The sequence below is a fragment of the Chiloscyllium punctatum genome, chromosome 23 (genome assembly GCF_047496795.1).
Source record: "Chiloscyllium punctatum isolate Juve2018m chromosome 23, sChiPun1.3, whole genome shotgun sequence".
Lineage (NCBI taxonomy): Eukaryota > Metazoa > Chordata > Chondrichthyes > Orectolobiformes > Hemiscylliidae > Chiloscyllium > Chiloscyllium punctatum.
In genome coordinates this window covers 84,897,920-84,921,970 of record NC_092761.1, presented here as the reverse complement: position 1 = coordinate 84,921,970, position 24,051 = coordinate 84,897,920, and the positions used below count along the sequence as shown (strand labels likewise).

Below are 24,051 nucleotides of genomic sequence, written 5' to 3'. Positions count from 1 at the left end.
ACCAAAAGTGTGTATACAGAATGTTACAAAGTGATCACATTAACATATTGGATTTCAAGAAAAATATTGCATCTTGTGCCTCTGAACCTCTGTGAAATATTTCGTGACATCAACTGTCTTTTCTCCCCAGTGACTCAGTTCCCACTTTAAAGGCCTGTTTCACAGCTGGTGGTGACCCTTCAGTGCATTGGCAAAATCGCCGTGTTTCCTGTGTGAATGAAAACACGTTGTGTTTTTTACAGAGACTCCACTCCTGGCGCTGAAGGTTACTGGGACATGGATGAGAACAATGCTCTGATGGTGCTGAATATGTATGACACATTGCCAGGAGGACAGCCTCCAAGAACTTTACTCTAATGAGTGCTTGGCAGGCTTTGTGATGATAGAGCATCAACCTACATCCCCGGTTATTCACCAAAGGCCACCTGCCAGAGTGACAACTTGTTTGAACCTTCCCTCCCTAACCCTAGGGAGGATATCAGGGTAGAGTTTTCCTGAACATCCTCCATTTCCCTCCTTCCCCATCCCAACCCCACCATTGTTATCCCATTTAAGGAGTTGAGGTCTCCATTCCACTCAGTAACAATCAGGGAAGTACAGTGGGCTTGGCTGAGCTGGTTGGCGAATTATTTTAACAACTTTTATTCTCCTGGGATCCCAGACACAGTCCTCCTCCAGACCACTTGGTACCATGCCACAGCGTGGAGGACACCAGGCCGTGTCATAACCATGATCATGCCATGTCTTCTGCCATGGGTGCCCTTGGTAATCTATCTTTTTGACCTTTCCCACATTAACTCTTAATTTAAGCACAACCTTCTGACAGTCAGGAACATCCAGTGGATATCTGCAAGCTTTCTGAATGTCCCGACTGACATAGACTCCACGGCCCAGCATGCCCTTAGGAGATTGGCAGAAACCATTCCTCTGAATGGCATCCACATTGACGATAGAGGTTCCATGGTACATCACATAGATCTTGCCATCCTTTGGTGCTTCGTAACTTTTAAGACATGCTTCAATGAAACCAGATGCATCTTCTTCAGCCCACATATTTCCGTAAGCATATGCCATGGTAATCAGATGAATTGTTCAACTTGATCTCTAACAAAAGAAAGGAAAACAAATCCAGAAGAAGACCCTTTAATTCTGTCATGAATCCTTCAGTTGGACCAAATTATATTCCCCTCATGTCGTAACTGCTCATTGGTGAACTTCACTAGTGGCACTTACCCAGAAAAGTCCACTTACCTTGAGCAAAATGTTTGATCACAAAACTGTGCTAACTGAGAAAGCTGGTCTCTGCTGTTGGACTGCAGCAATTGACCCCTTTCCTTAAAGCTTTCCAAGTCTCTCACGTGATGAAGAGCACTCACTCCCATGGATGTTTGGCAAAGAAAATATTTGGTTTGATTTGGATGCCAAAAAATCCCCAGCTTACGCCCACAGCCAAGGCTCAGAGAGCAAGGTCGCTCCTCGGGGATGATGTGGCAATGTGCCAGCACCTCAGAAAGGACAGAATCAAAATGAAACAAAAGAAAATAATGGTCTTCAGCCTTGAGAAGTTGTTCAAGGCATCATAACAATTTCCCAATCATCAACAGCAGCTCTATTAAAGAAGTATTTGAAATCGTACTTTGGGTGATTTGTTTTGTAAAACAAAATCCGATGTTTCAGCACTTTGTGTCAGTTGCAGATCCTTTGATATTATACTTGCCTAGCATTCAAAGTTTTTGGATTCAATTCCTACTTCAGTACAAAAATCCAGGCCAACAGTCATGAAAAGTTAAACGAAGGACTTATTTATCTGAAAACCAAAAATGCTGGAGATCTCAGCAGGTCCAGCAGCATCCATGGAGAGAGAGCAAGCTACTGTTCAGAGCTCTGATGAAGAGTAATCTAGATTCAAAACATTAGCTTGCTGTCTTTCCATGGAAACTGTATGAGCCACTGTGATCTCCAGCATTTGTTGTTTCAGTACAGATTCCAGCATCTGCAGTAATTTGCTCCTACTTTATTTATCTGCTTGGCTGGATATAAAATTTCAAAGAGCAGGAGGGTAGATCTGACTAGTGTCTTGACTAACAATTAACCTTCAATCACAAATGTGGATTAATTTATTATTGTTTTATCCAAGACTGTGAGAGTTTGCTCTGCGTCAATTAGCTGCACAATTCATGCACTAAACCAATGGCTACACCTCAAAGTTCGAGGCAGCGCAGTGGCTCAGTAGCTAGCCCTGCTGCTTCTCAGCACCAAGGCCCCAGGTTCAATTCTAACTTCGGGTAACTGTCCGTGTGGAGTTTGCACATTCTCCCTGTGTCTGTGTGGGTTTCCTCCAAGTGTTCTGGTTTTCTCCCACAAGGCAAAGATGTGCAGGTTGGGTGAATTCGCCATGCCAAATTGCCCGCAGTGTTCAGGGATATGTGGGCTAGGGGAATGGGTCTGGGTGGGTTAATCTTCAGAGAGTTAGTGTGGACTTATTGGACCAAAGGGCCTGTTTCCACACTGTAGGGATTCTATACTATGATTACTTCACTGGCTGTAAACTTGTTTTAACTGTCCTGTACTGTGCAAAATGGTGCATAAACGTTTGTCTTTTGCTTTTTTGTTATTATGTCTAGCAATCTCAGTTATCTGATCTCTATAGAAAATATGTTTGAATTTCTGTTCTGATTTGACAGCAATGAGGGTGACATTTCTCATGCAATTGGAGAATTGTTTTTACTTCTGCACAATGAATCACAATTCTGAAACATAACAATTAAGAATCACTGATTTCAGTGAAAAGTAACATTTCTTGTTCTTTGTTAGAATTCATTCCTGCTCCTTGTTAGAATTTATTAACACACTGCCCTGAATTTCACACAACACTCTAGATGTAATTTCACCAGAGTGAAATCATTTTCCAGGGAGCAAGTTTGGAAAAACGGAGTTGTCCCATAGACCTGACAATATTTTTCACAGGGGCAGGCACTATCATCGTGGGGCTGGCAGCTGTATGTTTCAATTCTAATGTGGTAACATCAACCAGAAAAGATAAAGTAGAAAGCATTACACAATCAACCGGGCACTCCCTAAAACTAACAAGATCTTTATTTGAATTACAAGCTTCCCAAAGCATGGAGACGACATTGTAAGGGAGGAATTTAATAAAGAAAAATAGAAAATGCCGGAGAAACTCAGATTAACCACAATGATTAATCTTCCAACTATATCATAATATCGTATTTCACTCTTAGACTCAACTGATCACTGGGAATCTATTTCAGTGCTATTGTTTCTTTCCTGATAAAGTGGCAGTGTATTAATTTCACCTCTGAAATTAAACTTGTAATCTTCCACTGTGCTGAACAATTTACTGACAGAAATCTTGTTAAACTGTCTCGTGCACTTGAAGACTCTAATTGTCTCACACAAATATCATTCATGTGCCTTCACTGTCTTAATCCCCAAGGTGCAGTATTAGTTTTTGTTGTTCTCCTCTCGTTTAAGTCAACAAAAGATCATACACTGCTGTTGATGTCCTGCATTGCATTATTCAATAACACAATTATTAAAAATTGTACTACTGCACTAAAAGAGCTTATTTGGCCCATTTCTTCTTGTTCTGTTCCTTTCAAACATCTATCCATTAAGTCACATTCCCCTGCTTTTCCTGCCATTCTGCTTGCTTTTCAAAATATTTACCCAATTTCCTTTTGTAAAGTTGTGTGAATCTGCTTTCATCGCTCTTCTGCCAATAAATTCCAGATCTTAGCAACATGCTGAGCAGAGAATGATTTCCTCATCTCCTTTTTAATTCTTTTCCAACTTAAAAATGAACTGAACTGTATGAAGTTTTTTTGACACTTACCTCTTGCCTGAGTCTGTTATTCTGCAAAACGACAGATGCACATCTGGGTTTTATTAGCTTCAGTTTCAGTTTCTTTTTCTCAATATTGCTTGTCATAACCTGAAATTTTAATATGAAGGATGTTCTAAGTTAAATAACTTAAGTTACACCCAACTCCTTCAAACTTTTACTGTTTGTAATGGACCTTCCTGTCCTCCCCTCACGTCCTCAGGAATCGCTCCGATAAGTCAGGTTTGCAAGCCTTCACTATCTTTCAGATATTAATTATTGATATTATTTTCATTGATCAAGAATGGTTTCTCCTTTCTTGACCCATCCAACTGTGATCACTTAAAGATCAGAAATTGGGATTAAGAAGAGAGGAGACCAATAATGACAACAAAAAAACAAAGAACTGCAGATATTGGAAATCAGAAACAAAAAATAAAAATTGCTGGAAAAGCTCAGCAGGTCTGGCAGCATCTGTGGAGAGAGAAAGCAGAGTTGACATTTCATACCCAGTGTCAAGATTAGTGTGGTGCATAAAGCACAGCAGGTCAGGCAGCATCCAAGGAGCAGGAAAATCGGAATTCCTGATGAAGGGCTCCTGCCCGAAACATCGATTTTCCTGCTCCTCAGATGCTGCTTGACTTCCTGTGCTTTTCCAGCACCACACTAATCTTAACTCTAATCTCCAGCATCTGCAGTCCTCACTTTTGCCTATTTCATGTCCAGTGACCAATTCTTCAGGATGCTATGAAGAAAGGTCGCCTAACTCATAATGTTAACTCTGCTTTCTCTCCACAGATGCTGCCAGGCATGCTGAGTAATCGCAGTAATTTCTGTTTTTGTATTGCAAAAATGACATCCAGTCTTTCAGCAGAGACCATCCCAAGCAGATTGGAGTGATATAATGAGGACCTAGAACATGATATTTCCCTTCACTTACAGTTGTCTTGAAAGAGAAAATGAATTAAAGATGACAGTGCAGTGGTAACGTTATAGGGCTAGTAAATCAACCTAATATTCTGGGGCATAGCACAGTGTACACTGGCAGATGGTGAAAATCTGAATCCAATAGAAGTCTGGAATTAAAACCAATCTAATTGTCACAGCTATTGAACAAGTCTATTTGGCTTATTAATCCCTTTTAAGGAAGGAAACCTACTGTCCTTACCTATATGTGACTCCAGACCCCGATAGCAATGTAGTTCACTCTTGCCTGTCTGAGCAAGCCACTCAGCTCAAGGGCAATTAGGGATGGGAAATAGATGCTGGCCCAGTGACACCCACATTCTATGAAAGAATTTTAAAAAGAGTGACTTCAAGAACTTGGTAGCAAATGGTATACTTTTCAAAGCATAATTGCCGCTCTCATGGATAGAAATCAGTACACAATTTGTACACAGCAAGATCCCAGGGTTAGGTTGGTGAATGATGTGACGTTAAACGTGAGATTGTTCTTAAGCAGTCATGCAAAGAGGGGTTATAGCCAACCTGCAGTCGGTTTTCTATTCTTACCACTTTCATCCTCACGGGAGTCAATACAAAGGGTGCTGATTTGCAACTGTCCCTTTTAGATTAGATTAGATTACTTCCAGTGTGGAAACAGGCCCTTCGGCCCAACAAGTCCACACCGCCCCGCCGAAGCGTAACCCACCCATACCCCTACATCTACCCCTTACCTAACACTACGGGCAATTTAGCATGGCCAATTCACCTGACCTGCACATCTTTGGACTGTGGGAGGAAACCGGAGCACCCGGAGGAAACCCACGCAGACACTGTCCTTCACAGGGCTCTCTCTGTGGTGGTTTTGGTTGGAGGATAAATGTTGGTCCAAGCATTTGGAAATCTTAGAAGTAAGAAGAAAATAGTTTGAATGTTGTATTTCTGCAATATGCAACTAAAATAACTGTGTTTGGGGATATTTCGAGGAAGGAGGGGTTGAGGGTGTAGTGCTGGAAAAGCATAATAGGTCAGGCAGCATCCAAAGAGCAGGAGAATCGATGTTTCGGGCATAAGCCCTTCATCAGGATATTTAGAGGAATAAGCATTTTTCCTTCTGTATTATTGACTGTGAATGTTAACCAATTATTGCTGCATTTTTGAATCAGTATTCTTTTGATAATCAGCAAATAATTATGTTGAATATGAAACCTGATTAATAAATCTTGTTATTGAAAATCTGATATGGATGAAGTATTTAACTGTACATCTTAGTATCTAGGAAATATTTTATGACATTATTTAGTGATGTTACCATACCCCCACTCTCTCATTAAATAGTTTAAGCTGAGGGTCATCACAGCACAGGTTACAGGGGTGTGATTGAGAACGCAGGACCTCAGCCAGTACAGGAATTGACCCCATGCTTTTGACCCCATGCTGTTGACACCACTGATTATCACAAACCAGCTGTCCAGCCAACTGGGCTACAGTGATATGGCACTCCCCTAATCTCAGTTATAACAGTTTCAGAGGATATGAAGAAAGTAGATTCGTAGAGGTGAGGTAAGCGTCAGCCAGTTTGAATACTGGAACAACCATGAGGGGTTGAAGGCGTACACCTGACCTTAACTCATGAAAAGATATTAAAAGATAATGAGGCTCAGGCAATGTGCTATAGTACATACCAGTGTCGGCTGACAGCATTGTGAACACTCAGATAAAGACTGTCCCCTTGGGCATTCCACCCCCGTGAGGAAACATAACCATGAAAGGCTAGTGTGCAAACCGCTCCCCAAATAAAAATAGTGCTTAGCAGTTGCTCCTTCCTGTTTTCAATTTACCAAAAATGGTCAACACGTGAACTGACAATCATCCTGAAACAGATATGATATTGGTACACTTTTGCAGAAACAAAAGTGAAATTCCCCTTTCAGACTTAAACAAAACTCATTCCATCCTGTGAAGGAACTGTATGCAAAACAAAACATTTCATCAAGATATATGTGGCAATAGTCATTGACAAATCAAACAAGTTAATTTAATCAATCTGTTTGAAAGTATTCTGACACACCCTGACATGAAAATCCAGTAATAGTTCAAGCCAATCTGGTTTGCCTTGCGTAACTGAGAATGGAGCTTCAGTATGACCAGAGCACTTATGTCAAACTCTGATTAAGTTTTGTACTAGTTTCTCCCTCTGGGATGTTCACCTCTGTCTGAAGGAGCAGTGCTTTGAATGCTTGTGATTTCAAAATAACATGTTGGATGATAAACTAGATTTGTGTGACTTCTGACAAAGAGGTCTCACAGAGGTTTTCCAGTTACAACCATTAATTTACTCATTAAGATAATTGCTTCCCAAAAGCATGCAGAATTACAACCTCTTCGGATGTCATACATTGTAACTTGCTTCTATTTGTTCAGCAAAACTGTGAATATTTATATGTTTCCTTTGCAGTGTGAAAACCTTTGCTGTATATGGGCTCAAAAATGCCTTCAAATACTGACATATTCACTTAATTGCTGTAATAAATACAGGCACTTGACAACAATTTCTGCATTTTATCCTTCAATAATTTGCCATTCCACTTCTGTTTTCTTATCACATGCCCTCCTTTGTGACTGTCAGTCATGTCCAAACATTGGCTCCCCCTACGATGCAGGATTCCCTCAGTGGTGCATTCAGCTCACAGTCTCATAGAGCATGCACTGGCAATCAGAAGAGCTATTGAGCCTGCCATAATTAGTTAGAGATGTCAGGTGTGAAGAATAATGGAAAAAATCTTTAACATCTCAATATTGAAGGGAGGAACCTGAGATGTAACACCACAGAGGTTTACAAGATAGTGAAACAATATGAAATAAATCTGAGTAAGGGCTGTACACAAAACAATGAGAAACGGACAAGGCAATACTAGTTTTAACTAATAAGAGATAAATGTTGCACAGCTAACAGAAATTTTAAAATGTAGGTAATATAGTGTAGGCCACTGGCCCCTTTGATCCTCCATCGCTATTCAATGAAATATTTTTTACATCAACTTCATTTTCCTCCTGCTCTCTTTACCTCTTGATTCCATAAGTAGCCAAGCATCTGACAGTCTCAATCCAGAATTATTAATGCCTCAGCAATCCTCTGGAGAATTGTAAAGATCCAGATCTCTCTGAGTGAAGAAATTACTCTTCATCTTAGTCTGGAAGGGTTAACCCTGTTCGTGGGGATATGGTCTATCCGTCTAGATTGTTGCCTCTCAGTAGTTACTAAATCACCGCATTTGAAATAACTGCACAGATGCCCATATCCTGTCACAAAGCCACTGTTTATTTACATGTAGAGAGCCCTTCACACTGATCTAGCTCCCTCAAAGTGAACAGAACCTCTGACAGCCAGGGCTCCCTGATTGGGCCATATTAACAGCCCCCAATCAGGGAACTCCTATTCTATGAGGTCCACCTGGCAGCCCTTGTTAAAATGACTACATCCCTGTCCTTCTGATTAGATACCCTGCAATACGGAAACAGGCCCTTCGGCCCAACAAGTCCACTCCGACACTCCGAAGAGCAACCTCCCACCCTATATTTATCCTTGACTAATGCACCTAACACTATGGGCAATTAAGCATGGCCAATCCACCTAACCTGCACATCTTTGGATTGTGCAAACTCCACACAGACAGTCACCGAGGCAGGAATCGAACCCAGGTCCTTGGTGCTGTGAGGCAGCAGTGCTAACCACTGAGCCTCTGTGCTGCCCATGCTAAGTCCAAGGACATGGGCTGGTTCTCTTTTGTAGATCCTCCTGGGGTGTTTTAGCACCGGGTCAGGTTTCTCCAACTCTGCCTATGGCACAGGTGACAAGTAACGCACAATAGCTTTCCTCTTTTGCCCGGAGCATCTTGGAAGAAATTCATTCTTTTCTTCAGGACGCAAAGGTGTTAAAGCAGTGTCATCCACTGTGTCCACCTCAGATTGCAAGGTATCTTCAGCACTTGATGGAGAGGGAGAATCCAGGGGTTCCAGTGGTTTGAAAGGCTGGTGAGGAACCGGGCATGTTTTGCTCCCACACTGTTTGCCAGTTTGCAGCTTTCAGATTGTTCATGTGCTTGTTCAGGACCATCAAACCTACCTGAAGTTCAAACATCACGGACCTGACTTCATGTTGACCATGCCTCTTACCCATGCAGGGCCATTCCCATGGTTTCTATACCAATCTTCCCTGAAGTAAACTGTCTCTTTTGCTTTGTGGAGTCTTGTGTCCAGCATTGGTGTTCGTAATGCTGATTCGTCCAGCCCCACTTCCCCAGGGCTGGGAAGATCAGATTTAACCTGGTGTGGAGTCTTCTCCCCATTAGCAACTCTACTACAGCTATTCCTGGAGTTGCATGAGGGTTGGCCCTATAATCAAACAGGAACCAGGATAGTTTGGTATCTGTTGAAGCTACAGGCTGTTTCTTTAAGCCTGTCTTCAAAGTTTGGGCTGCTCTTTCCACCAGACCATTCGATAATGGGTGATATGGAGTTGTCCTTCTATGATGCATACCATTCAACTATAGAAAATACTCAAAATCCCTGCTGGTAAGTGATGACCTGTTATCTGTGACCAATACTTTTGGGAGTTCGGTTGTTGGAAAATATGCATGCAGTTTTTCTGTCCTTGACCCCGTGTTTGATGAATGAATGCTGTGCACGTCAGCCATTTTGAGTGGGCGTCCACAATGACCAAGAACATTGAGCCCATGAAAGTACCTGGATAGTCAATGTGTAACCGAGTCCAGGGTTTACCTAACCATTCCTGTGAATGTGGGGGAGCTGCTGGTGGTAATTTTTGACCTTGATGCCATTCTGGGCACTGCCTACCCACATGGCTATGTCTGCATCGAATTCTGACAACCAATCAAAACTTCTCACCAACATTGTCATTTTGGAAACTCTGGATGACCCTGGAGGAGTTCAGCCAGTATCTGATGGTGACCTTGGCTCAGAACAATCACTCTCACTCCCCATAATAATACACCATCCTCGAATGCAATCTGTTCTCTCTGGGTCCAAAAAGGTTTCAATTCTGGTTGTGATGGCCCTTTGGTTTCCCCCATCACCACCAGCTGTTTCAGTTTTGCCAGGACCAGATCTTTCTGCATCTAAAGTCTGATATTGTCAGCTGTGACGGGAAATGTATCAGAATCTTTAAAACCATTACGGCATCTTCCAGTGGTGGTACCACTGATGGTGTATCTGCCAGCAGAAGGCAGCTCAATGGATCCACATTTGCTACCTGACCTCCCAGACAGTGTTCCAACTTGTATTAGAGCCCACCACTGAATTCAACCTGAAGCTTTGGGCGCACTGCCTTGTCCTCTTTAAGTAGACCAGGCAGGGGTGTGTGGTCTGTTATTATTACAAATATAACCGCCTTAAAGGTATTGGTGGAATTTCCTGTCTCCAAGTATGACCAACAGAGCTTTCTTCTCTAGCTGGGTGTATCTATGTTCTGCATTAGCCAAAGTCCTGGATGCATATACCTTTGGGAGTTCCTCTCCATTGCTATAAGCTGATGCTGCGCAGGGAGGCATTGTGTGTCAATACCAGATTTCGCTTGGGTTCATAGAATGCCATTACCTTAGAAGATGACAGCTGTTTCTTCAATTCTCCAAAAGCTATGGTTTGGCTACGCAACCATTTCCAAGGCTGACCCTTTTTTAAGTGCTAATGCAAAGGGGCCAGGATGGAGGCCAGCTTATATATGAACTTTCTTTAATAATTCACCAGCCCAAGGGAAGACAGACATGGGAGCCTTTATTGCCCTCACTTTATCTTCCAATGGGTGTCACCCAGTCTTGTCAACCCTGTTGCCCAGGTAGATCACTGGGGAGTCTAGAACACACATTTTCCCCCATTGCTTATGCCCACCTGTGAAAAACGTCTAAGGTCTTGTCCAAGTTCTCTAAGCGCTCCTTATTGATCTTCTCTGTTATTAGCACGTCATCTAGTTAAATGGTAACCTGGGGTACACCTTGTAAAATGTTCTCCATTGTCCGCTGAAAAATTGCACCAGCTGATGCTAGCTAAGATGGCAGTCTTGAATATTGGTACCAACCGTAATTGTAAGTACACATGGTTCATCTCCAGCTTTGCTGTATGAAAGGGCTTGGGTATTTATCCTACTGCAAAATGCGATTTACTGTTGGTTTAAAATCCCCACAAAGGCAAACCAACCCACCAGCAATCGGTAAAACCAGAACTGTCCATTCTACAAACTGGACTGCTTTGATGATTCCTTTGCGTTCCAGCCTTCTGATTTCTGCCTCGACTTGCAAATGGCAGGGTGTGGGCCTTGCAGAACCATGGAATTGGTTCCTGCTCAATGTGTAAGGTGGCCTTGGCTCTTTCAGTAGTCCCTAGCCCTTCCTGAAAAAACTTCCAGGTATTTAATTAGGACTTCACTCAGGCAGCCATTTTTTAATCAAAATGTGATGAGCCAATCTGGGTGAATCTTTCTCAACCAATTTTGCCCCATCAAACTTGAGCCCAAGTCTTCTACAACAATCAGTGGGAACTGAACCAACTGCTTCTCAGAAGACCCCGGAACAGAAGTTGTATCCTTAATCTCTAAAGGTTCCACAGTATAGGTTCTCAGTTGAGCTGAGTCCTGAACTGCCGAAGCCATAGGATCCTCTCCAGCATGGTGCTGACCAGGTGCCTGGTCTCCAGCAGTCTCCGAGTGCCAGTGGCCCAAGATGTTTCTTTCCTGTCCAGCTGCAGAAACATGGCAGTGAAGTAGTCAGCTGCAGGTACTCCCCACACTAACCCTGTCTAGTGTACCCATCAAGGTGTCAATATCTGAGCTGGTGGGAGAAGAGGCAGCACAGAGCCCAGTCTTGCTGGTGCTTCCTCTAAGGCATTATGTTCTCTTATCAAGTGGGGTCAGCTATCCAAGTCAGGATGGCAAGTGATTTCAAGGGGAACTTGTCGGTGATGATATTCCCATATATCTGCTGTCTTTGTCCTTCTGGATGGAAATAGTTATGGGTTTGGAAGGTGATATCTGGGGATCCTTGGTGAATTTCTGCAGTGCACCTTGTACACACTGTTGCTATTGAGGATTGCTGATGGAGGGAGTGGATGTGGTGCCAATCAAGTGGGCTGCTTTGTCCTCGATGCTGTCAAGTTTCATGAGTGTTGTTGGAACTGCACCCATCCAGGCAAGTGTGGAGTATTCCATCACACTCCTGACTTGTGCCTTGTAGAATTAGGAAGTGAGTTACTTATTCCGAGTCTCTTGTAGCCATTATATATGTGGCAAGTCCAGGTGAGTTTCTAATAAATAATAATCCCATCATGTTAATAGTGGGGAAAATTCAGTGATGGTAACACCATTGTATGTCAAGAGACAGTGTTAGTTTAGTTCATATTTTCACACTCAATCAATTTGTATTTACTAAGAAGCTGCCAGAGTCCATTGCTCATATTCCTTTTTAGCACAGACGGAGAGGCTCATGCTTAAATCACTGAGCACGGACATGTCACATTTGGGATGTCACAGTTGCTACTTTCTCCAGATTACAGCCGCTAACATCCTTTCCCATGACAAGGAAAGCCAGACAGTGGGACCATCACCTTCCGATTAGACGCTAATAGGTTAAGTAAGAAGGGGAAAAAAATAGACAAATGGTACGCAGTGTGGGAAAATGCGAAATTGTTCATTTTGGAAGGAAGAACAAAAGAACAGAATATTATTTAAATTGAGAAAGCTGTAGAAAGCTGCAACACAAAGTGACTTGGGGTGACTTGTCCATGAAACGCAGAAAGCTAGCACGCAGGACAGCAGGTCATCAGGAAGACAAATGGAATGTGGGCCCTTATTTCAAAGAGATTAGAGTATAGGGCAGTCTTGCTGCAACCATATAAGGTGCTTGTCAGACTACATCTGGAGTCCTGTGAGAAGTTTTGTTCCCCTTATTTCAGGAAATTAATTCACAGGAGGCAGTTCACTAGGACGATCTCCAGTACAGGGGGCTTGTCTCATGAGCAAAGGCTAAACAGGTTGGAACTCTACTCCAAGTCCAGGTGATCTCGTTGAAATGTAGGATTCTTAACAATCTTTATAGGGTAAATGGTGAGAGGATGTTTCCCCTTGTAGGAGAGTCTAGGACCAGAGGACATCATCTCAGAATAAAGGGGCACCAAGTTAAAACTAAGATGAGGAGGAATGTTTTCTCTCAGGGGGTTAAGAGTCTTTGCAAATCCTTACCACAGAGAGATGTGGGGGCAGGTTCCTTGTGCATATTTAAGGCTGAGATAGATTCTGGATCAGTCGTGAAATCAAGGGATAGGGCAGGAAAGTGAATATGAAGAACGTTGGATCAGCCTTGATTCTATTGAATGGTGGAGTAGGCTGGATGGGCTGAGTGGCCTCCTCCTGATCCAGTTTCTCATGGTTTTATGGTCTAAGTTGCCAGATTTTGGTGGTCTCATCCTCTCAGTATGTCAAGTCTCTTAAGAATTAGGTCACCTCTCATTCTCTAATTCTCATCTCTCATTTGGAGGCTGAGGGTTGACCTTATAGAAGTTCATAAAGTCATGAGGAGCATGGATAGGATGAATAGCCATTGTCTTTTTCCCAGGGAAGATGAGTCCAAAACTAGAGGGCATAGTTTTAAGGTGGGAGGGGAAAGATTTAAAAGGGACCTAAAGGGTAATTTCTTTACCCAAAGGGTGGTGCATGTATGGAATGAGCTGCCAGAGGAAGTGGTGGAGGCTGGTGCAATTACAACACTTAAAAGGTATCTGGATGGGTACATGACTAGAAAGAGTTTAGAGGGCTATGGGCTAAATGCTGGCAAATGAGACTAGATTAGGTTGGGGTATCCAGTCGGCATGGATGAGTTGGACCGAAGGGTGTATTTCCGTGCTGTATATCTCTATGACTATGATGCCATATCCTCTGTGCTGACAGGATGCATTTGAGAATGGATACATTCCAGTGCCCTCAACCCATAGCAGGATGGCTGCTGTAAAACAAAGACTACCACCTCCAAATATGGTGTTTTCAACTTCACAAAACCCTCAGACCGAAGGGGAATGAGGATACACTGCTGTCCAAAACAGATGGTTGGTCTCCTGAAGATGAGGCTTCGAAGCCTGGGCTTCTCTAGGCTCCACAGAGGTCTTACTATATGGGCCCAGACAGTGGGTGCTGCATCATTATACCATGCTAGACCCTTCACAACTGGAATCTACAAGCTGGAGGGGGTTTTGTAATGCCTTGGATGCGGAGGGAATGGGTGATCAACAGCAATTTTCTGAAGGTGATGGCAAGGATGAGGAATAAGGCACTGACCAGGAAGGATATCCAAGAGAATATGACAGCATTATCTGTCATTGAGAGTGAGAAGCCAGAGAGATTTAGCTGAAACCTGCTTCTAAGATAAATAGTTTGGACTTTCTTTGACTGTTTCAGTTTCTGTTGGTTACATGCCAAGGAGCTCCTGCTCTATCCAAAGTACACACAGACCTGGTTGGCTTTACAGTTCTTGCCCTCCCCTGATGCTGAATAACTGTTTTATTAGCCATTTTATTGGATGCTAAAAGTGGATTTCAAAGTATTTACACATTACACTCCGAATCATCATTAAAGAAAAAGCAGCAATCACTAAAACTGAACACTAATGTTGCATGGCACTAGGGCAAAGCAGTTTTGAAGGCTTCAGTCAGCAGTTGTTATCTGAGTGTTATGCAGGAAAGTCCCTTTATGCAGGCAACTGGTTAACAGAAAACATGAGACAGCTCCTTATGACCCCTCTGCTATTAGCTGACCTTCAGTGTTTTTGAGTTTTTGTCGGCAGCTAAATACTTGAGCATCTGGTAGAGCAGTGTTTAACCCAAAAGCAAGACAGGAAATGCTTTTTGCAGTTTCTATTGGCAAACAGTGTGTTCTGAGGGGGAGGGGAGATGTGAGCGGCCAAATGTACAGTAGATTCCCTCCACCCCAGTTGCAGGATTCAGGACTGCACTTGGACACAATGGGAGGGAGAGAACAAAACTAACAGAGGGGCACATAGATGACACATTCATTGCATGTTATCTTGCATTTTTGTAACTGAATAAGGCATGAGCACTCTTACAATGTCTGCTCTGGTGTAGTTGTCACTGTCAGAGATGGTTAAGTTGCACCCATTTGACAGCTGCATGTAAAAGCGAGGAGCAGAAGCAGATAATTCAGCCCTCCGAGCCTGCTCAAGCAGATAATTCAGCCCTCCGAGCCTGCTCTGCGATTTAATACAATCACGTTGATCTAATCTCAGGCCTCAACTTCACTTCCCTGCCTGTTGTCCATAGCCCTTTAATCCACTACTGATTAGAAATCTGTCTGTCTCCTCCTTAACCTAATCACAGCTTCCACCACACTCTGGAGCAGTGAGTTCCACAGCTTCTTGACCCTTTGACAGAAGCAATTCCTCTTCATCTCTCTTTTAAACCTGCCATTCCTGAGCCCAAAGCTATTCCCTCTCATTCTAGATTACCCCACAAGAGGAATTATCCACTCCACGCCTACTTTGTCAATCCCCTTTGACGTCTTATATCCCTCAATTAGATATCTTCTCATCCTTCGAAACTCTAAAGAGTTAGAATATATGAACATAAGAACTAGGAGCAGGAGTAGGCCATCTAGCCCTTCGAGTCTGCTCAGCCATTCAATAAGATCCTGGCTGATCTATTCGTGGCCTTAACTCCATTTATCACCCGCTTACCGTAACCCTTAATTTCTTCATCATTCAAAAACAAGTATCTTAGCTTTAAAAACATTTACTGAAATAGCGTCAATTACTTCACTGGGCAGGAAATTCCATAGTTTTACAACCTACTGGTGAAGACGTTCCTTCTCAATTCAGCCCCCAAATTGGCTCCTCCTAATTTTGAGGCTATACCCTCTTGTCCTCGTCTCACCTGCCAGTGGAAACATCCTCTCTACATCTATCTTATCCATTCTCTTCATAATTCAGTTTCCGATGAAGAGCTCATGCCAGAAACGTCAATAGTTCTGATCCTCAGATACTGCCTGACCTGCTGTGCTTTTCCAGCACCACACTTTCCGACTCTGATCTCCAGCATTTGGCAGTTCTCGGTTTCTCACAGTCGGAGGCAAGTCTGTTAAGAACAAGCTGCCCATCTGATCTCTCCTGCTTCTAAAAATAAAACCTAGTTTTTGAGTTCAGGGTGAAACTAATCCTTCTTTTGAAGGAGTGACTGAGGAAACATTTTAAGATTGTGTTTCCTGAGCAAGCAGTGTTATGTGTATGTCTTGATTTGTGTATGTGTTTGCGCATATGTTTGGTAATATTGAGAGGAATAAGCATTTTTGCTTTGAAATTATTGACTGTGTGTTAACCAATTATGGCTGCACCTTTGAATAAGTTTTCTTTTGATAATCAACAATAATTGAAACCTAGTTATTAAATCCTGTTATTGAAACTGTGGTAGAGAAAAGTACTTAATTGTTCACTTTGGTAACCCAAAAAATATGTTTTATATTATAATCTAATAAAGTTACCATAATGTCACTCTCGCATTCGAGTTTAAGCTGGGGGTCACTGCACCTCAAGTACAGGAATGAGTTTGAGAAAGCAGGCCCCACATGGTGAGCTCAGTCAGCACAGGAATTGACCCCATGCTGTTGGCATCAACATTCAAAACTATCGAACGTAGGTGTGGAACTGTCAATATGCGAGCTGGTGAAGTGGGTACAGGAGGCAAGCTGCTTACTCGCGTTTCCCTGAGGCTTCCGTCTATTCTTCCTCAGAGTCAGAGGAGTGGATGTCGAGTGGGACCTGCCTCTTGACTGCTATGACTGTGCTATTGAAACTGGTGCCTGTCGGAGATCAAGGAGAGAATGCATCATGGGCAGGGTGCAGAAGTTTGGGCGTGTGAATCCATTCAGAGTGAGCAATGGACAATGCTTCTTATTTGGTTGTCAGGACACAGAGGATTCGACATTTCTACATGAGGCCCTTCCTTACCAGCCAGATCCTGGGAACCTCCCCTCAGAGGGGATGAGAATTTGAATGTTGGATACCCTACCATCTGCCTTGGCTATTTTTGCACTATTGTGAACTATTCTCTCCTGGAATGAAATAAAATGACTCAAAGGGAGGGACTAAAAGCATAAGAATTAGGAGAAGGAGTAGGCAATTCAACTCTTTGAGCCTCCTGAGTCTTTTATTGAGTGAGCTGAAAGTGGCTTGCACAGCTGTTAGTGCTGACGTCAGTGGGAGAAGGTGGTGTGGTGTCCGCACTGAGTGAGCGGGATGTATAGAGGCCACGTGCCATTAGTAGTGAGGTATATTAGGATGGGTAATAGAGAGCGAGGGAAGATGTTGCATGCAGTAGAGTTAGAACATGAGCCTTTGTGAAAGGTGAATGCGATAGCAGAGATAGGATGAATGTAAGGTAACAGAAAGAAGACAGTGTTTGGCCAAGCAGAGAATCTTATTGATCTGGTCCTTTCTCCAAATCATGGAGACCACATTCACCTGGGTGGCAGCTTTGTACCAAGTTGACAGGATCTAGAGAAACTCAGCAGGTCTGGCAACATCTGTGGAGAGAAAGCAGAGTTAACATTTTGAACCACGTCACCTTTCAGGACTGTTCTGTCATTGGACCCAACATGTTAGCTCTGTTTCTGTCTCCACAGAAGCTGCCAGATCTGCTGAGTTTCTCCAGCAATTTCAGTTTTTTGTTAGAAATTGACAGTATCCACAGTTCTGTGTTTTTGGGGTTTACTATTATGGCTTTCTTTGACATCTTGGGGAAAGAGCATCGCCCTCTTCTACACCAACCCATCCACCAGGATCTCCAAATCCCTTTCTGTGAAGCGGGATGCCAGCTTCCCCTCGTCAGCCACGTCCAGGGAAAGACATGAACCATGCTGGACAGCGTTTGGACTGACAACCTTGACCAGTTACAGAATGGTTGTTTAAGGATGGCACAAGCACCAGGAGTCCCGGCAAGCCACAGTAGTGATGAATATGTCCACCTACTGAGAGTGAGAGAATAGGATAAGCAGGGCTTCACATTGGTGGGGTGCATGGGTAATAAGGCAAATTTGGAAAATAGCACAAGAAAACCTGACAAAGAGAAGTCCTCCATGCAATTGACTGAAAATGACAATTAGCCAATTTCTGATTAGATTCAGTCCTGTATTAATATACCAAGAGGTCTTCACTTTTACATTTCAACTGCCTTACACACAAAGCTTCTCCAGCAATTACTCCTCATGAAAAAAGACTGGATTTTAGTCTGATATAGACTTCACGTCCAGGTGATGTTGTGGTGCAGATCTTTGTGTAATTGAATTGAATTGAATTAAATTGAATTGAATTTATTGTCACGTGTACCGAAGCACAGTGAAAAGCTTTGTCTTACGAACAATACAGGCAGATCACAGAGTTAAGTAACATAGACAGTAAGTGATAGGTAAACAGCAGCAAAAACAAAAACACAAGTACAGGTGGATGTTAAGAGTTTGTGAGTCCATTCAGTATTCTAACAACAGTAGGTTAGAAATTGTTGCGAAGCCGGCTGGTGCGTGTGTTCAGGCATCTGTACCTTCTCCTCCATGGTAGAGGTTGTAGGAAAACATTGCCAGGGTGGGATGGATCTTTAAGAATGCTAGCGGCCTTTCCTTGACAGCGAGCCTGGTAGATGGACTCTATAGATGGGAGGTTGGCCTTTATGATTTCCGGGCCGAGTTCACCACTCTTTGTAACCGTCTCTGATCTTGAATGGTACAGTTGCCATTACCAGGTAGTGATACGTCCAGACAGAATGGTGCACCTTTGAAAGTTAATGTTTATGAATTACCTTATGATGGAAGGCTAGACAGGCTGGCCTTGTATCCTCTGGAGTTTAGAAGAGCCAGAGAGGACTTAATAGAAACATATAAGATCCTGAGGGGACTTGACTGGATGGATGTGGAAGGGATGATTCCTCTTGTGGGAGAATCTAGAATGATGCATTATGGTTCAAAATTAAAAAGTCACCAGAGATGAGGAAACAATTTTTTCTTTTGGATGGTTTGTGAATCTTTGGAATTCCCTTTTACAAGAGACAGTGGATGCAGAGCTTTAAATATTTTTAAGGCAGAGTTAGATAGGTTCTTGATTACTATGGGGTGAAAGCTTATCGGGGATATGCAGGAATGTAAAGTTGAGGTCAGCCATGATCTTACTGAATAGCAGGGCAGACCCAAAGACTAAGTGGCCCAATCAGCTCTGCTAGTTAATAGTTGTACCAGAATTTTCATTTGAAAATAGCATCACCCCTCGTTGTGCGTCCCTTTGTATGTTATTAAATTTGTGTTTTTATTATGAATCACTGTGCTCTGTTTAACTAAAATTAAGCTTTTTGCAAAACTGAACTCTGTGGAAAGGCTGAAATAAATATGCCAATTTAAAAAGTACATGACCTTGAAAACAAATAATGTGCGCACACTGTAACAAACTTCCATACTGTAAAATTATGTTTTCTATCATGCTTGGAATTGCTTAAAGCAATTATATTCATTTAAAACAAATGTATTACTTAGTGCTAGTAGTGGACTGTCAGATAAAGTATTTGAGTTCTGAGTTCAGTCATTTGTTATGAAATGACTTTCTGCTTTGCTATCATATATATATGAATAGTGTCTTTGTACAGTCTGATGAAAATTCACTTTTTATCTAATAAGGTTTTAGAAGCAGTCTTGAGAAAGAAATTTGATCATCGCAGACAAAGCAAGGTTCAATCACTAGAACATTGAGGAGGATCAACTTGAGGAGTGATACATCATTCCCTAGAGTCCAAGAAAAACTAAGTCTAGTGCTGGAACTCAATGATGAGATTGTGCAAAAAGTATTGATAACAAACCAAAAAACATTGAGGTTAGTTTAAACGTTAGGAGACCCATCCATATATGGAGAAATGCACTTGGCACTGTTGAGAAACGTGAAGGAGGAAGTACAGAATGTCAGAGATGTTCATGATTTGGAGATACCGGTGTTGGACTGGGGTGTACAAAGTTAAAAATCGCACAACACCAGGTTAGAGTCCAACAGGTTTAATTGGAAGCACACTAGCTTTCGGAGCGAAGCTCCTTCATCAGGTGATGATGGAGGGCTCGATTGTAACACAGAATTTATAGCAAAGATTTGCAGTGTGATGTAACTGAAATTATACATTGAAAAATTGATTGTCTGTTAAGCCTTTCATCTGTTAGAATACAGTGATAGTTTCACTTCTTTCATGTGTAACTCACAAAACCTTTTTTTTTAAGTTGCATTCTTGGGTTAGCTGTTAACAATGGTGATAGCTAGACAATATGTTGAAGGTGTTAGCCCCCTGTGTTCTCTGTCTATCACCTGATGTATAGATTGATTCTAATCTAAAAAGTGAGATAACAAGAGTTTTACATAAATTCATGCAGTTTTTGAGCTCAGAGTTCTACATGAATGTATGCAGCTTTTTAGCAAAGTGCAATGTAACTCTGCAAGTACAAATTCACCCCACAAAATGTATGTGTGCATGTGGGTCTTTGTCTGTGTGTGTGTGTCTGTCTGTCTGGGGTGGGGGTTGTGGATGTGAGAAAGTGTGTGTGTGTGTGTGTGTGTGTGTGTAGTGAGTGCAGAGTGTCTTAAGTCTGTGAGGGGATGCATGTGTGACTGTGGGAGTGTGTGTGTCTATAAGGGTGTGTGTGGGTGACTGTGTGCGCGTCTGTGTGTACCTGTGTCCGTCAGTATGTGAGAGTGTGTGTGTGTGTAGGAATATCTGTGTGTGTGTAGTGCAATGGTGATCACCTGTAATGTGACATGAACCCAAGGACCCTGTTGAGGCCCTCCCTATGGGTACCAAACTTAGCTATCAGCCTCTGCTCGGCCACTTTCCTCTGCTGCCTGTCCCGAAGTCCACCTTGGAGGATGGTCACCCGAAGGTCCGAGGCTGAATGTCCTGGACCACTGAAGTGAAGAGATATTCGTGACTGTATAAGATAAACAATTATCTGTCCACACACTCCAAGATGCAGTGCAATATTGGCAGGGTACACGGTAACACAATCATGAGTGCATTCACAGCAAACACATTATTAACCTGTGGGACCAGGAGTGTGCTGGTTGATCAATATCCAGTTGATCAAGAGGTCTACATAATCCATTTTTTAATATATTGACTTTTGGTATGTAGGCATTTCTGGGTAGGCCAGCATTTATTGCCCATCCCTAATTGCCCAGAAAGCAGTTAAGAGCTAACCACAGATCTGGTAAGGATGACAGATTTCCTCCCCTAAAATAAATTAGGGAATCCAGATGGAACTTTTCCCCCAAGTGATCATCCTCATTAGACCCTTAATTTCAGATTCTTTACTGAATTCAAATTCCACCATCTACTATGGTGAATTCAGAACCCAGATCCCCAGAACATTAGCTGGGTCTATGGATTAATAGTCTTGTGATAATACCACTAAGCCATCACCTCCCTATGTAAAAATGCACACTAATTAATAGGTGTATAATGCAGGGAAGTATACACATGATTGCTCTACTTTATTTGGAAAAAGTGAGGACTACAGCTGCTGAAAGTGGCCACAGTTTTCGACTGTGACTCTCCAGTGTCAGCAGCCCTTACTGTCTCCTAGTCGCTGTCACCTTACTGCGAACCTCTTCCAAGGATGCCCACCTTGAAGAAATTCTCCTCCTCCCTCCACTATGATCTTACTCACTGCACCCCTCCCCCCAGGTCATCTCCTCTGCCCTGAAGCCCTTCATATCCTGAAGCAGACCTGCTCTATACATTATTTGCAGCATCAACCGCTTGAATAATAATGCAACTTCACACCCACAACCTACTACTTAAAAGTTGTGAAGGTCATGATTATAAATAAACTTTGCAGCATTTCAGGGATATAAAATTTTATCAAGAGTGCTGGTTCATAAGGTGCTGGTTAAAGCAAAGTTTGAATATTCAATACTTTTTCATGCATAAAGCATACAAGGAGTAATACTCAGTGAACATAAGGGCAAAGTGTAACAATAATTGGAAAAAGAATGAGAAACAACATGAGGAAATGTGGAATACTGTGCAGAGGAGTCATGGAAGCAAATTCAACAGTGACTCACAAACAGATAAAAACTTGAAGGGAAAACGTTACAGAATAGGAAGGAAACGCATGGATTGTGACTAAATTGAATAGCTTTTTTGAAGAACTGTCAAAAGGCATCTTAGGCAGAATGACCTGTTTCGTTGCTGAATCATTCCAAGATTTATTGAAGAAAGAAACTTGTCAGTGGCTGGTTATTAAAATCTAAGGAAAATAAATGAGATTGTTGTCGTCAGGCAGAAGAGTCCAATCACACTCCAGGAATTAATGGGGAATTCCAGAAAATGCCAGCTCATGCTGTAATCTGGGAAGAGGCCTCAAGTTCCCCATATGAGGATCTGAAACCTGAATACAGGCTGAGGTAACTAGTTGTTGTCAGGAACAACCGCTTAACAGATGTTCTTAATAACTTAGGTGGCAGTAAAATGGCTTCTCGATACAAATAACATGACAAAATGGCTTCAAGGCTGCAAATTAACAATTCTGCTATAGCTGCATAATTGACTAACCACAGTCTGCTTCAACAGAGATTAACGGACAAAGCTCCCTTTACAGCATAGAAATAAATAGACTAGATAAGACATTACTGGCCATCTGAACTGACCTTCAGATGCAGGGGCAAAGGCTTGGTAAGTGAGATAAGGTTGGCCTGAGTGTTGGAAAACAAAGTTGGTTCCCAGGAAATATCATTGGACCAAGTAGCTGTCAAATAAAACATTATCGTGTATTGATTGGTAATTGTCTGAATGTACTATGTGATCATGGCCTGTAACTTTCTTTAAGACAAGTATAAAATGTCTTTGTTTTCAGCCATGTGCACAGCTCCTCTGAGGAACACGGAAGTGTATAACCTCTGTGTTTGCAGATGCTCTGTACCCAGCCCTATGAAGGAATAAAGAATAAAGTCTTAAAGAACCAGACTCATTGTGAATGCCTATTGACCGATCACGGAACAGAGAGATGCCTCACCAACCCCAACTCCCACCCCCAGGGTCCAGATCTTCACATACATTGACTTTGATGTACCTTAACACTTTAATAATTGAAGATCAATTAAATTGAAGATTTATGTGGTGTTAAAATCTCTGTCTTTTTTTTACTTTCAAGGTGCCTAAATTTAATTAGCTCTGAAAACGTCTGCTCTGGTTGGAGACAATTAAATTGGTGTTAAAAAGTGGAGAATAGATATAATTGGGATAATTGAGCATTATCCTTCTGCTGAATGTTATTAGAGATAAAACACTCCCTACTATGTCTGGAAACCATAGCCTTGATATTAACAGGGGGGTGGAATATGTGGGCGTATTTTGTACCATCTGGGTTTTCACACATATAGTGCAGTCTTATTAAAATGTACAAGATTGTAAGGGGCCTGACTTTATAATTAATCCTGCAGACAATGGTACTGTTGTCTGGTGGACCATCCTCTACATTTCAGAGGCTGAATGCGAGCTCTCGGGTACCTCCTCCTATCTCCCCCGAACCATGACCCCACCATGAAACATCAGGCCATTGTGTCCACTACGGTCATTAACCTCATTTTATCTGGTGATCTCCCCTTCCACTGCCTCCAAGCTGATAGTCACCCAACCCCCCACTTTTACCTCCTTCCCAAAATCCACAGACAGGACTGCCTGGGGAGACCCATTGTTTCTGCCTGCTCCTGTCCCACAGAACCCATCTCTTCCTACCTTAACCCAGTCCCTTCTCCCCTGGTCCAGTCCCTGCCCAGCTATATCCACAATTCCTCTGATGCTTTGCATCAGTTTCAGAATTTCCAGTTTGAGGACTCCAGCTGGTTTCTCTTTACTATGGACAAGCAATGGACAAGTCCATTCCCCACTAGGGTGGTCTCAGGTCTGTCTACTTCTTCCTGCAACAAAGACCTGAACAGTCCCTACCCACCACCAACCTCCTCTGCCTGGCCGAGCTTGTCCTCACCCTCAGCAACTTCTCTTTGACTCTTCCCACTTTCTTTAGGTCGGACGGGTAGTCTGGCTGTCAGTTCGGAAATGCTCCTGATGTATGGTAGTGTGGCTAGTCCTTTGGGTTGCGGCATGTCCTCGTTCCGTTGTCAGACTACTGCGACCACTAGGACTCATAACAGCACACAAACCAACAGCCACTCTCAGACAACAAC

General features: G+C 42.6%; 1 protein-coding gene across 1 annotated transcript in view; it reads right to left on the bottom strand.

The window, feature by feature from the left end:
* The window catches only part of LOC140494013 (uncharacterized), a 59,974-nt gene that overhangs the window by 5,527 nt on the left and 30,396 nt on the right, over positions 1–24,051 (bottom strand). Inside the window, exons 5-7 of the mRNA XM_072592945.1 lie at positions 11,346–11,539; positions 3,857–3,955; positions 599–1,089 (exon numbers count right to left, since the gene is read on the bottom strand). Of these exons, the coding sequence (XP_072449046.1) occupies positions 599–1,089; positions 3,857–3,955; positions 11,346–11,539 (784 nt within the window). The remainder of the gene's footprint in view (positions 1–598; positions 1,090–3,856; positions 3,956–11,345; positions 11,540–24,051) is intronic.